This window comes from Parasteatoda tepidariorum, chromosome X1 (genome assembly GCF_043381705.1).
Source record: "Parasteatoda tepidariorum isolate YZ-2023 chromosome X1, CAS_Ptep_4.0, whole genome shotgun sequence".
Taxonomy (NCBI): domain Eukaryota; kingdom Metazoa; phylum Arthropoda; class Arachnida; order Araneae; family Theridiidae; genus Parasteatoda; species Parasteatoda tepidariorum.
The window spans coordinates 17963843-17979906 of NC_092214.1; the positions used below are offsets into that span (position 1 = coordinate 17963843).

Genomic DNA, 16064 nt, shown 5'->3' on the forward strand with positions numbered 1-16064 from the left:
ATTTAGATCTAAAGGGAAACAGTTATTTATCATTGTAATTCAATTAATTTATTTGCAAAACCAATTATTGATAAATTTTTTACTATGGATGAAAAAAACTTTTTTTTTTCACAGTACTTTTTTTGAATTTTATATTTTAGTACAGATATAATTCTTATCGTCTAACAGATTGTTTTTAGTAATTATTAGACTGTTTTTTTATAACTAAAAAATACCGAAATATATTTTTACTTGTAACTAAAGTTCCAGAAAAAAGAAATATATATATAAGGCATACCGGTGGCCAATCTGCGTCAAAGAGTTTTTTTTTTCTTTTCTAAAAATAGAAAACTACGTAACAAACTTGAATGTAAGAATTTGAATTTCAGCACGAATGAATGGCACGTTGACGTAATTCGCGAGATGGCGAATTGCAATCTGTATTGTAGAATTGTGTCAGTAACAGGCATAAACAGGCCAATAAATTACATTTATTTCTGTTGCTCTATAAATTGATTCATAGCGAAGAAAATTCAGCTTTTATGTAATATAAAAAAAATAAGAAAAACAGTCCAAAGAAGTATTTATAAATAGTTTTAAGAAAATATAAATTTTGAAAGTAAGCCGCCACTTATAATATTCCAAATAAATGTCGAGACATTTTAATAACCTTTCAATAATTATTATTGTTTGGAAGTTGTCTTGTTAAGAAAGTATTTAAAGCATTGTAAATTCCATGAATGAAACTTTATTGTACAATTTCTGGAAGGAAATGTAATGTATATTAAAAAAGAAGTTATAAAAATGACTTACCATTTCCTTATGATTTGGAAAATACGACTGTTCAATTAGAGGAAAATTTTCTTTACCTAACCTTCTTTGCATGTGAAGCAACTGTGAAAACTAAAAGGAAATGTTAAATATAAGTATTTAAGAAAATCAAATTCAAGTTTTAAGAGTTTCAAAAATGTGTGCAAAAGATTTTTCAATTCGCTTTAAAATCTCTCGAATTAGGGTGAAATATACAAAAAGTAAAACTAACAGTGAGCCGTCTAACTTTCAACAGCTCTCTTGACTGAACTACTGGGACCATATTTTCTAGATTGCTGCTATCCCCTATTTTAGGGGGGTCAGAAATCCGAATCTGTCGAAAACAAAAACTATGTTTATTCGGAGAAAGTAAATTTTTGTGGCTAATTATGTTAGCTAAAATAACGTCTGTACTTTGTTAATCTGAATCCTAGAATGTGAAGATCCAATCTATTGATCAAAAGTTATTCAGGGTGGTCTATTTATTTATTTATTTATTTATTTGCTCGCATCGTACATGCAAAAAGATTCGAATTATTGGATCGCCATTATGGCCAATAATTCGAATTATTGGCCATTTTTTTTGAAAGATTCGAATTATTGACCATTAATTTACGAGATGTAATAGAAACCTTTTTATTATTATGTAGAGATTTTTCAGAAGAAATATTTTAATCTCGAGAACTATTTTTCGCAAACTCGTTGCTATGACAGCAAAATTATGTCCTACTCAACACACTTTAGATGTAATATGTCACAAATATGTAAATAAAAAATGTGTTAGTTATAATATTTGGAATGTAAAGAATAGACTCTTTTGACTCTCTGACTAATTAATTTTCAACTTTTGTGCAACTTTCTTGAATATTCTGTTTATTAGTTTAAACTTTGCTTATTTATTTTTTAATTCTGGATTAAGACATTTTTTTTTAAAATTAAATAACGAAAAGATGTAATGAAGAAAAGAAAATAAGTGATGGAAAAGAAACATCACGAAAAATGTAAATAGCATAAAAGTTCCGTTTTGTTCAATTTATAGTGCTGCCATCTAGTTTTTAAAAAACGCTAAACAATTTACGAGAAAAAATCTTTGCTGTTATTATAAAGTACATGAACAAAACGAAAATAAAGAATTTTCTTTTTAATTTTAGTCAATGCTTAAAATTAAAGGCCTTAAAAATTTTGATAACTACTCGGGTAAATAAAAATAATATAAATCCTATAAAAAAAATAAAATTTAGTATGATGTCGATCATTTGAACACTTATAAAGTTTTGCTTGACGCTAAAAATCAAGAATTTTAGATTAAGTATGAATTCTAACAAAAAAATATTGTATTAAGTAGTGTTCTTAAGTGTAAATAAACAACTAACATCTGTTGAGTTTTAAAATAATCTTGTCTTCTATGATAAGTAAAATAATCAACGAAATCATGACAGTAGGGCCAACTTTTCAAAATAAATTTGCTAGTGTCGCGATCTATTAGTGGTTTGGAGAAATACAAAACAAAAACGTAAAGTTCATTTCTTAGATCACTTATTTCTATTTGTAGAATCAGAGTTTAAAATTTGTATGCTAGAAAAAAGTTTGAAAGAAACATTGTTGCATTATATTTTTATAAATAAAAAAAAAAAATATCTATAGAATTTGGTTTTAATCTCTTTAAAATATGATGCATATTTGATTTGATCAGTAATATTTTTTTTCCATGATTCATTTCGAAACAATGGAATTTAACAATATTCCGCGCAATAATATATTTTTAATAACAGTAATACTTTTTTCAAAAGTATTATGGAACTGATCATCAACAAGATAGGAAGATCGTCAGTTTGTAATAATTTTAAATTGTTTTTTTAATTAATTTTTAATTTGTCCTAAGTTGCTCTATTTTAAAGTCAGTTTTTAATAAATAATTAAAAAAAAAATAATTATAATTTTCTAATACGTGCATTTTTAAAGGGTCAAGAAAATTCTATTTCTTACTATAATTTTTCTTAAATTTTTTTTTTATTTTATCTAATCTTTTCTGAACGTCCATTTTGTTCAGAATTTAAAGGAATAAATAAGGTTTAAAAAAAGTAACACAAATAAAAATGAAATAAAAAGTTGGTGGAGTTCTTTATTTTTTGGCACTTTTTTGCTTGCGCCCGGCTTACAAAAAAGTGCCTATATTTCATTTAATTTCTTGAAAAAAAATAAAAAATGTTTTAAGATCGTGCAAGATAACAAAATTTCCCTTTTTGAATCATTGATTGAATATTAACATAAGTAAAAGCTTCAGAATTTTAATATAGTTAGTAACAGTAAAATAAAAATTGTATAGGGTTAGAGGTTCTTATTCTTGGACCACTTGGGGGAGTCGATTTATTGTAAGGGGGTGGAGTAAAATTTTAAAATAAATAAATGAAGTAAAACTGTACTAAATTCTGTGTACACGGGTAAATACTTTCCAAAGTTACCACCTAGTATTCAAAAATTTGTTGAGGTCCTTGTGAGAAACCTTTCACGGCAAATTCTCCTTAAACTCCATTAAATTAGTTTAAAGTATTGAAAAAGTGAGTTCAAGCCTAGAGTGAACTATGAAGTTTCATAGTCATGATTTTTTTTTTCCAAATGATCAAAATGCAGTCAAATTACGCAGGATTACTCAATAAGGAAGTAATCCTGCGTATTTTATGATTATATATGCTCATAAAATAAGTCTAAAAAAAGCCATGTCATGTCTATTTTCTTAAATATCTGTGTCCATTTTCAGAAACACGCATTTCGAGCTGGGTAGATTTTCGTAAACACGCATTTTGAATTATGTTCATTTTCTTAAACACGCATTTCAAGCTGTACCCATCTTCGTAAACACACATTTTGAGTTATATATAGACTTAAAAACTCACTGACGAGTGACTCAGCTAGTTCGAAAACCACTAGAACAGGGGGAGAGACGATATTGATTTAAAAAATATACTTAATTTATAATTTTTTTTAAAAATAAAAATATAAAAAATGAGGTGTTTTTTCCTGTCGGATTATTTCTTTATTGAAGCAATTATTTTACATCGGAAAGGCCCTCTAAAAATACTTTTTAACTATTTAAAACTTGATTATAAAAGTACATTATGACTTCTTCTAAAAATGTAGAAGTGTACAATTCACTTACTAAAAATTTAGTTTGCTTAAACGATTCTTTAAAATCATATTTAAATGCTTTCTGAATAGATTTAAAATCTAACTTGATAAAATTAAACTAAGTTGAAAAATTAATAAACTCATTTATTTAACTTGGCATAAATGAGGTATAGGAAAAAGATTAATGTTTTCAGCAAAGCTGCAATATCATTCGAAAAAGTAGGTCAGGATAGAAGGATGTATTCCGGATTCTGACCTAAGAGCATATTCTGGAAAGAAATTCTGTCCGATATATAAGACATCATCAGTAAGATTTATTTCATAATGCTTTTACTTCGTCTTGCTGAAATGATGCCTCATTTATTTCCTGCTTTTTAAGTAGCCATTATGCAGGTTTTAAAATAAAATGTTTGACCATAATGTTCATACTTAAGTATAATTAAGGATGTTGAGTTTACGGAAATAAATTTTATTTTTAGTAGCTTGGCGAAAATTGGGCTGTAGAAGAAGTGAAGAGTTTTATGGAAGAACATTTTAAAAACATTCAAATTTCGGGGATTAAGCATATGCTCAGCTAAAAGTGCAGAATTTATTTCGCTAAATCAATAGAGCAGTCAATAGATCTTCGTTATCTTCAAAAAATACGGGTGAATACAATGGAAAAATAAAATGAACCTTTCTTCCTTTTATTCGCTGCCTTTCTTTCTGTGTCAGCAATAGTTTCCGTTATTTTATTACATTGAGTATCTAATATTTATACCTCTAGCTTAGCGAAACATGATTAATCTTTAGCTTTAACTCTTGCTCTTTTGAAAATAAATTTGTCTGAATAATATATCTGAATTTTGCATTTTAAAAGAAGATACATCCCCCCCCAACACACAAAAAAAAAGTCCAAAAAATATATTACCACATTTTAGAGAAGGAAACACAAACTCTAATGTACATAGCACACATTTTAATGCTTTAAAAAACTTACTTTACTTTAAAAATTGTGAAACAGAATTTAAAATTTTGATTATTATAGTAATTTCGATTTACAGTAATTTTTCTTGCGCTTTTGAAAATAAATCTGTCAGAATAATGTATATAAATTGTGTTCTTTAATGATGTATACAAATTGCATTTTTAAAGATGATGCATTTGCCGAAAAAAGTTGAGAAAAATATATTAGCACATTTTAGAGGATAAAAATAAACATAAACGCTAAAGTACATAAGCACACATTTTTATGCTTAAAAAGTTACTTTACTTTAAAGATTGTGAAACAGAATTTAAAATTTTCATTTATAATAAATTTTTAAAAGATGATTTAAAAATGAAGATAATAAATATCTAATAAGTTTGAAAGATGCTTTAAAAATAAAGATATGATTCTTATTAGATTTTGGATACATTTGTCCTTTATCCATTAGTAACACTAAATGCTGTATAAACGCGCAAAATATCAAACTGCAAGCAAATTTTGAGAAAATTACTCAGTATAGAAGCCATAATTTGTTTGCTTTTTGTAATTTCGAAAGCATTTTTAGGCTTCATGGCTTACTCTAGGTTTAGTTAACTCACTTCTCTCTAAACTTTTTCCTAAACTAAGCAAAATTTAAGATTTTTCCATGGTAGCGGCTTCTTAATTAATGATAATAACCCCAATAGCTTTAAACCTTAATTAGCCTACCAATCACCATAATTTGTATTTGCTCGATTACGAATTTTCGAACAAGATCTGACGTGCAGTACGACAAAAAAAAAAAGAAAAGAAATAAATAAATAAATAAAATGACTGATTTTGTTTTACAAGTTTCGCATGATGCTATGGTTACCTAGTACAGCAGGTTTCACATAGTTTTCCACTAGCAGAACTAGATTGCTTTGCACATAATATAATAAAATTACGGACTATTTTTTAATAAGAATTTATAAATGAAGAACTTACCACCCAAGGCTTATCTTGAAAATTATAGAGGCTGTGTAATGAATTAACACTAGGTACACCACCATATTTAAATCCTAGTAAAAGATTTCGGTAGTCATCGTGACCAGCATCTCGTATATGTTGGCGAATTAATAAAAAGTCAGGCCGAAATGATCTACAAATAAACGAAACACTCGTATCTTTATACATAAATATTAAACAGATACAAAAACTGTATTTTAAAAATTAAAGTTAAGATATCTCAAATATTACTTACCGATTGTGTGAAGATATGTACAATGAGCGAAAAGAAACGAAAAATGGACCACCCTGAATAACTTTTGATCTACCGATCAGATCTTCTAGTTGGTTATAGTTCAAGGGGTGACCTCAAATATGCTTATTAATTAGTGTAGACGATATTTTAAGTTACGAAATCAGGCACTAAAACCTACTTTAGCTGAATCTTTTAGCAAGGAACATATCTTTTTAGCAAGGGATTCGGATTTCGGACCCTTGAAATATAGGAGGTATCCGAATCTGGGAGGTATCCGATCAAACTATGGTCCCCATAGTTTGATCAGGAGAGCGTCTTAAAATTTGGTCCCTTAATGTTAATTTTACTTTTTGCGTATTTCGCTAAATCTCGAGAACTTTTAGGTGCATTGAATTTTTTCAGTTTATCTAAAGGTAATTTCCACGCTACAAATAACTATTTATTATATTTTATTATTTTATATATTAATGACCGGAAATAATTTGAAATGTAAGGTATACAATTTTTTACATTTTTTTAAAATAATTTAGTTTTGCATGGCAAAATAAAAAATTTGAGTAAAATCTGTCGAATAGTTTCTGAAAAATTAAATTTCAAAAAAGTCAGGAACTTAAAATTCGATTTCTCAGGAAGTACTCGACCCATTTCACTCAAATTTAGTATTTTGCCAAGAAGAATTAGATTCTTTAAGAATATGTAAGAAATTCTGTTTCTTGCAATTCAAAATATTTTCCATCATTATTAAATAAAATAATAAGAAATAACTAATATTAGCGAAAAGTTATTTTCTGTCTATGCCCCTATATTTTGGAAGTCTAAATTATGAATCCGTCGAAAAAAAGGTATGTTCTTTCAGACAAAATACGTTTTTGTGTATGATTTCGTAACTTAAAATATCGTCTGTTCTTATTAATTAGCATATTTGAGGTCAACCCCACTAACCATAAGATTGAGTCCCTAGAACGTGAAGATCTGATCATTAAATCAAAAGTTATTCAGGGTAGTCCATTTTTCTTGGCGCACTATACACAAACATATTAAGACCATTTCCATATATTTTTATAATAACGACAATTAACGGGATCTCTGTTCTTCCAAATGATGGTTTTAACTATACAGAAGTTAATGGGGCATGCTTTCTAATCACAACGTACTTTTTAAGCTTCACTAGCTTTCAAAATTTTGATTCCGTAATAGCTGAAAAAAGTAGAAAATAACCTTTTATTTCTCTGTTAGCCTTTTCAACAAAGTATTGTCTTAAAGGAACCATGTTTTCGAAGTTTTTTTTATTTTATTTTTCCTTTTTGTACGAAATATTATCATTTGTGCTCCCAGATATACGAAAAAGTACCAAACTCCAAGAAATACCAAAAGATAGAAAAATTTAAAGTTTGAACGGCGAAGAGCTGTAACTATTAACAAATTTGACTTCCTTTCTTTGAAAAATGGAAGATTTTTAAAACTTTTTGCTTTAAAAATTCTCATTTAGAGATCACCATATAAAAGAATCTCAGAACGCTTTTGAGAAATTTTATTATGATATTGACAATAAAAGATTTATTATAAAAAAAGCATTTAAAATAAATTATATATGTTTTTTTAAAATAAAAGTGTTGCAGGATTCAAAAACCTTTTTTTTCTTTTTGTTTGAATTCAATATTATTTTTTGGTATGTACAGATAAGCCATTATTGTGTTAATAAAATCATTGCCGTTTTGAAAACAGCCCTCTGTAAAATCATCCTTGTCTTGTAAACTTTCTTTTAGATCAACTAAAAAAAACCCCAACTCATTTAGATTAGGAAAGCTAAATAAATTAAATTTTTGGAATTTTTCATGAGTTTCCATTCATTGCCGCTATAGCGATAGCTGATAGTGGAAGTAAAAATAAAAGTCTGCAGCTTATTGCCAACAAATCCCTACATCTGCCGGATTTTCGCTGAGTTAGTGGTATTTTTTTACTTATCATTGGTCAGATTAGGGCTTCTTGTCAAAACATTGGCGTCGATGAGGCCAAAAGTAATGCTAATGTCTAATGGCTTTGTTTACTTTCGCTATCAGTTCTCTCTGAACTGAGTTTTTTTTTATATTTCCTTTTTGAAACTGTAAGAGGAATAAATTATTATTACGTATCACAGTTTGATTTTCAATATTTGTATTCCACATAACTCGTATCTATTACTGAACTTTTATTTTTTATTTGGAGACAAATATTTTCTAAAAGTCGGTTAACCTCAGAGCCCTAGTGCCCAGTACATTGAATAACGTTTGGTACGAACTAATTTTTTAGGAAATTAATATTTTTGTTCTATTTGTGTGACTTCACACAGTGACTGTCTATGTAAAAATATAATTAGATTCACCCTCATGGGTCGTTTTAAGTAATACAATTTTGATTTTTTATAATTGTTTAATGAAAAATTATAGAAAAAGGTAAGAAATCTACTTCAATTAATCTTTTTTAACTAGTTTCACAGCGTATAAATATCGTATTAATTGAGTCTAGTAGGTTTTTAGTCAAGACTAAAATGTAAAGAAATAAACCATAAAAATATTCTTTGATATGCAAAAAATACAAAAATCGTTTTAAAAAAATATTTTGTAACATTTATTTCTAATCTACATATTTCTCAGTAAAAATAGCATTTTCTGTCTTCATTTAAAACTTGGATTCTTTAGAAAGAATGTAGAAAATTCATCTGAACACATTTTACACTTTTTCCTATTTAAACATAACATTATATTTTGTGAGCATACGTGTTATAAATAAATAGGGTATTACTCACTTTTAATATATATTTTTAGAATATTTGCTAAAACTGGCATCAAAAATGTACACATTGCGAACCGTAAATTGAAGTTTAAGTTAAAAGCAGATAATCATAATCTAAGAAGTTGTTTTATCCAGGAAAGTTTTGATGCTTCAAGAAATTATTATTTGTTGCAGATGCTAGATGATAATGTAAAAATTCCGTCGTAGAAGTTGAGTGATGTTTTAACCATAAGTTAAAGATGTTGATTGGCGTATTTCCAATTGTCCATATTTTATTCCGGAGTCATGTACGCAAACAATTATTTAACAAAAACCATAAATTGCTTGATAAAGAATCAAATTGTAATAAATAAAAATGCTTTATTTTTGAAATATATGTGAAGCTCTAAATAAAGATTAATCTAAATTTTTAATATAAATATACATTATCAAATTATAAATATGGAAAATAACTCTCAGAGTGTGGCTGCAGGGCTAAGCTCCACAGAACACATCCGTCCAGCAAGAAATCAAAAATGCAAGTGTCATTTAACGTAGTTTTCGTCAAGGAAAGTTAAAGAATCCGTGTATCGGCTATTAATTAATTAAATTTAATGCCAGGACTCCTTTTCTTAGCCTTACGCATTCAAACGTATTGGCGAAAAGAAAGTGTGAAAAATAATAGCGAATTTTAATGAAATCAAAACGTTTGGCAACCATTTCGAATTCTATGCTAATGTTTTAGACAGATGTAGAGGGAATCACTAAAAATAAATTTTATTCTACACTCAATTCAAGGTTGTGGTATAAAAAAATTATTGATTATATTAATGATTTTTATTTATTGGAAAAGGATTAAATGAGGATGTAATTTTGTTTTTAAATGTTTGAAATATGCTATGCATATTTCGGCATGACTGAGATCATTCACAGAAATGCAAGAATTAATGATCTGAGGAGAATGAAACTTGTTAAAAAGTAATCCTCGGACAAACCTCTTTTTTTCTAATTCTGTTTATACCATGATTAACCTCGATGACGAATAATTTGATAATGATTTTGTTTGTTTTTTTCTCACTTAAAATCACCATTAGCTGCCCCTAATATCAATAATTATATTTGTTTTTAGTTTTAAAAAGAATTTACAAAAATTATACATTTAGGTAATAATAAAGGAACACCGCATTTCTCAAATGCAATACACTTGTTAATTGTTAACAAAAATACTTACCTTACAACTTTAGTTCCATTTCTGTTTACAACCATACTAACAGTGGCTCCTGTTTCACTATTCACAGATAAGTTGATATCTTTAAATTCAGCCTAAATAAATAAATAATTAAAAAATTATTTTACAATTGAAAAGTGCGCTTTTTCGAAAAGCAAAGTTACATCTCGTATTAGTAAAATATAATTGCATATTTCGTGTCTCTTAAGTAATCTTTTTAGATTACCCCTCGAGGTTGTTTGACATTTTTACATTAAGATTCGTTTGATTAATAGATCATATAAATCCGATTCTCATTAATTAGGAAACGCGTTGTGAAAAATGAAACACCCAGTGGATATTTACAAAAATTTTTACTTTTTATTGAAGCTATAGGAATACTACAGCCAAAATGTAATCAATTTGTATTTCTATTGACAACCTAGAATAAACATAGGATTGGTAAGATTTTTATGATTTTTGAAAGAGTTGTTCTTATGATATTAAAGATAACGATAACAGAAAAAGAGCCAAAATCTATTTCGTATGGTAAATAAAAGTTGATTATAGTTTTATTTAATAGCGTTAATATTCACAAACTTGATGAAAATTACCTAAACACTAGTTGCATTTATAATTAGAAAGATTTCTAAATTTTAAAATAAATTTTTAAAGAAGCAGTTCACTCTTATAGAAGCTGAAAGAAAAACCTAAGCCTAATTGCGGAAGTAGGTTCTTTTTTTCTTCATAGTTTTTTCAATTATGTTTTCAACTTTTTTTTAACTTAATGCTTTCTAAATAAAAATTTACTATAAATGTACTCTAGGGATTTATAATTTCGATATCGAAAGTTCTGCATTAAATGAATGCTTTCTGGTACATATTTATGTCTTCAAATAGATTTTATTAATTAAATTATTCTAAGACTTTTTTAATGTATTGCTTCTGGAGCTTGAGTACCATTTATATTGTTCTAAATGAGACCCTATATTAAGAAGATGAAGAAAAAAAGAAATGACTTTTCTTTTTATTTGAAAAATATTTTGCTTCCTCTGTTAATGTCATTGACTGACAAATAAACATTCGAAACAAATTGTCTGCTGTATATTGAAAGGAATTGAATTAAATTTAAAACAAAACTCTGCAATTTGAATAAAGAAAGCTCTCCTTTTTCTGAATATTTTTGGAAAGCTTACGTAGAATTATTTTGGTTTTTATTAGGTTTTAATTTCAAATTATTTCAAGCATAAACTATTACTTTTAATGCTGAAAATTGTGGTCTACAAATTATGAATTTTTGATTATAACAATAGGTATGATAATTTTAGGTATGATATTACGAGCAGATATAAATGTCAGATATAAATAAAAAAATGTATCAGTAGTTTTCTTAAAGTATGAATGAAAACAAGGTTTTCGACTGTGTAATGAAAGCAAATAATTGTTTCTATCAATCACTTCCACTTATATAATAAACTATTCCAACTAAACGATTCAAATCTATACAGTATTTCGATTAAACCACCTAATCAGCTATTTGAAAATTTCTGAAAATCATGATGTCTAATCTATTAGAGCTATTTGGTATGCTATATGTGTTAGGCATGTTATATGCACTATCAGGCATGAGCTAAAAATGCAAATGATGCTTTACATTTTCAATAAATGTAAATACCATTAGTGTTAATTTTTGAACTAATTATTTTTATTTTATGAATGTATAACACATTATTAGAATTATTTGTAGCTCTATTTTGTCTACTTTGAACAAATAGAACGCATTCCGGAGAATTATATCTTGTTAAAGCTGTACTTTTTCCATTGACTTTAAAGTCTCTTTATTTTTATACGAAAAAAGTACAAGACTCCATCAAACTTTATTTTCAAAAAATGTTCAGAATCTAACTCATTGCAATATATATCACGACCATGCAAATTTAATGATTCTTATAGAAACCCTTATAGATACCTGAACTACATAAAAGATTCACTATAAAAATATTCAAAGCTGTTCTATTTGTTAGATTCAAAGACGTCTATTAAAGTTGAATCACATAGTGATAAGATAAGCTATTCGTTACTTTTTTTATCCCATTTTGACAGCCCTTAATCTCTTGTAGGAAAAGTGGGATTTGAAAAATGTTAAACGATATTATAAAATGTCGAACAAAAAGTTTCTTTTTTCAAAATTTGAAACGCCTCTTTCTCATATTTTTTAAATTAAATAAAAGCTTTTGAAATATGTTATCACATTTATGCTAGTTCCTCTCACTTTTGACAAAACTGATTGAAAAAATAACTGTTCTTTAATTTTTTATAAATATGATAGTTTTTATTCGAAGCACTTCTTTAAAATAATATTTTTATAAGCTGTGCAGAAACGTTTTATTTAATGCTATTCTAAAAATGCTCATTTAAATATATTTAGATTTTAATTAGAACTTGTTAATAAATTCAACCCTTTAGTTAGTTGAATGCTAGTAGAGTTTCACTCTAATGAATTATAGGATGCAAATAATAAAAAAGAAGCAAAGCAGAAATTTTTATTATGTAAACATTATATGGAGAGCAAGAAGCCACATAGATGGAAGCGCTTTACTCTCAAAAGATAGGAAATTTTTTTGTTCTTGTTGTTTCTAATGCCACTTGCCACACGGGCAAGCTTGCTTGGTGAAAACGAGCGAATTTTTAAGGCAGAGTGTTTGTTTCTTGTTTTTTAGTGGAGCCATCTATGGCCAAGAATGCGACTTACGCCACACCAGACGTCGCACCCGTTTGTAGGGCGGCCCCAATCATACATCCATTTATTTATCCACAGATCGTAATTTTGACCTGAATCAGAGAACGATCGATCTTCAATCCAGTAACCCCAGAGGTATTGATTGATGGAAAACTTTTTTAAACAAGTCCGAACTCTTAACACAAAAAGGGAATTATAATGTCTTATAACTTGTTCAAAGGATTTCTTCAGTTCTCACGGTAGAATAAGGGAAAAATTTAAAGTGTTAATTCAGATAAAGAAATAACATAATAAAACTTCGTAAAGTTTTTGTTACATCTCCCTCTCCAAAATATCAATTACCATCTAAAAATTTAAAGAAAAAAAATTGCAATTTACTCGCAACACTTTCCCCTTGAAAAAGCATAACTAACATGAAAAGACTTAAATTTGTAATATTATCATGCAATTAATATATAAAAGTAATATGAATGATAAAAAACATGCTAAAAATTTAACACAATAAAAATGTTGTGGAAAAACAAATCTATAGTAGCGCTACTAATAAATTGAAGAACTTGATCGTCATTTTTAAGAGTTTTTATGACTTTCCTACAGTCATTTGTTTGGAGTGTACAATAAATGCTTTTCATTAAGAAATATTATTTTTCATTATAGCACAGTCCAAATCAATTTTTCAATTAAAATGGATAATGGATATTCAAATATTTCAAAAATATGAAATATAAAAAGACAGTTGACATATGTTGTTAAAGAAAAAAAAAATGCAATATTCAGTATTGTTCACAGTGGTCGTGATTCTTCAATATTTTTAGGAAAAATTTTGATGGTTAAGGATCTGTTATCTCCTAAAGGAGGAAAACAGTCTCTTATCTCATCAATTTTGTGCCAGAGGATTCTAGTTTCAAATAAAAGAAGTATGCTATAAAAAATTTATATTTTTGTTGTGTTGACCACAAACAGAGAATGAAAAATGAACAACGCCCCTTATCTTTCTGTCAGATAACGGTAAACGCTAAACTCTAAGGAAGTTTGAAGGGTCGGATAACAAGTTTGTCCTAACCATGTTTTAACAGCTCATATTCAATATTATTTTTAAAGTTAACTTAATTTCACATATAAAAATGAAAAACCATTAAAGTATTACATTTTAGATACACATCAAATGTAAAAAAAATTTTAAAATAATTCGATTTTTTTATTAATAAACCGTATTAGTATTTAAATTAGAGCATTTATTGTTTTCGATATTATTATTGATTAATATTATTATTGAGATAACTTTACTTTGTTAGGTGAGTGGTACCTTCGCAATTTTGATATATGAACTAGTTCTGTATATTCTTTATTATAACATTCTTTTTATTTATTTCGTAAATAACATCAATTTTTTTTTCAAAAATTGTATATGGACCTTGTTTACATTTAGTCAACCCTTTATCCGGAACAATTGTATTAAATTTAGAGATATCTGAAGTAATATTACTTGATTACCAACTCCTTTAGGCCCTTCATTATACACTCCACAAAATTTTTTCCTGTCGCAATTAGAAGAGTCTTCATTTAAATCAGTCTACGATGAAATCAGATACAATGAATGATGCTTCTTTCAAGTATGAATATTAGAATGTTCGTAATTATCTTTCCGTAACGAGAATTCAGAACTTTTTTCCCTCTCTCTCCGATGCTTTTTGTTTTAATTTCTTTTTGGAAATTTATTCATCTTGTTTGGACTCAATAGTTTTTATTCATCGTTTCATACAGTAGTTTCTGTCTTTCTTTTCGCACATTTTTGCACGTACGGAAAATTAATTTCTTAATATGTGCCTTTTGATTCCCACAGTTTAAAATCCTGCTTGTGATAACAGTGTGTCTGAGTAACAGACAAAATAAATGTTTTTATTAGGTTATCCTTGTATGGAGAGGAAGAAACCGAAAAATCCCAAATTGAAGTCCCAAAAGCTAGGGTTAATATTTCAAACAAGTCCCGATGAAGTTCCATGCAAATGCTTTATAGGGAATTGTTTTTTAGTGTAAATAACACTAAACATATCATAATTGGTCAAAATACAGTTTAGATATTGTATTGTATTTTATTGTTAAGTGTTGGTATTTTTAGTGTTAAAACGAATTATTGTTAAAATTAATTAAAAAGCAAAAAATGAAATGAATGAGAATTAGAGAAAAAAGTCTATAAATAGCTTTCAAACTGCGTATGGAATAAAAATCATTGCAACTAGTTTTTCCTTAAGCAATATTGCAAAATATTTCGTTTTTACACTTTAAATTTATTCCCCTTTATAATTTCGATGTAAAACTTTTCATATTATTTCTAAAGTTGTCATAAAATGACGAAAATATTGTTAATTTTAAAATTATTATATTTTTTTTTTGTGGTGAAAACAGTTTGAAATAATTATAGTGGTTCTACACTATAAAATCAATACTTGTTACAGTAAATGTGCAAACACGTTATACCATTTATTTCATCCATATAAGCGATACATTGCTTACGTGCCTCACGAATATAAAATACACTACCGAAAACAAAAGTGCATATCTATTGAAAGATATAAAAATAATTTACAGCGCTTTAGTACTTTTAAAGCAGCGACTAACCTCTACGAGGTAGAAGTACACACGTACTGAAAGGTTTCGGTACACGTGCATCGTTTTACACGTATTTCATTTCTTGCATATGCTTCCCACGGCCGTTGTCAGTTCAATACTTCTGGTTGCGAGATCACAATTTTTTTAAAAAAACATCCGCTTATGGTTAATATGAATTATGCGCATTGAATGGGAGTTGTGAAATCACCAAATGCGGTTGACGTCAGCATGTTTGATATTAAGGTTATATTATTTGTATGTCATCATTATTACATATAAGAGTTTTTCTGTCATAAAACACGACGCGGTTTGAAGAATAATATAGTTCACCTATATTAACCAGTGCTGATTATGAAACGCGTAAAATATCAAAATGTGTCATTAACTTGAATGCACTGTATCACTTAATACATGCATTAATAAAGAGTATACAGATAAAAAGGAACATATAGATTGTATCTTTGAAATATCAATTAGCGGTACATGAGTGTCGATAAAAGATTTTACCTCTTAAATCAGATGGGTCGTTTTTAGAGTGTACTCATATAATATAGGTTTCTGAAAAAGCAAAATATTATAAAAATATCTAACGACAAAAACATTATTGAGTAATTATCCTTTTCATTGATATCTACGACGTAGCAAAGTTCAT

At 27.5% G+C, this 16064-nt stretch overlaps 1 protein-coding gene across 1 annotated transcript in view; it reads right to left on the reverse strand.

Moving 5' to 3' along the window:
- Positions 1 to 16064, reverse strand: part of LOC107455465 (synapsin) — a 283672-nt gene that overhangs the window by 137819 nt on the left and 129789 nt on the right. The window contains exons 6-8 of the mRNA XM_071187941.1: positions 10087 to 10178; positions 5849 to 6002; positions 793 to 882 (exon numbers count right to left, since the gene is read on the reverse strand). Coding sequence (XP_071044042.1) covers positions 793 to 882; positions 5849 to 6002; positions 10087 to 10178 — 336 coding nt within the window. The remainder of the gene's footprint in view (positions 1 to 792; positions 883 to 5848; positions 6003 to 10086; positions 10179 to 16064) is intronic.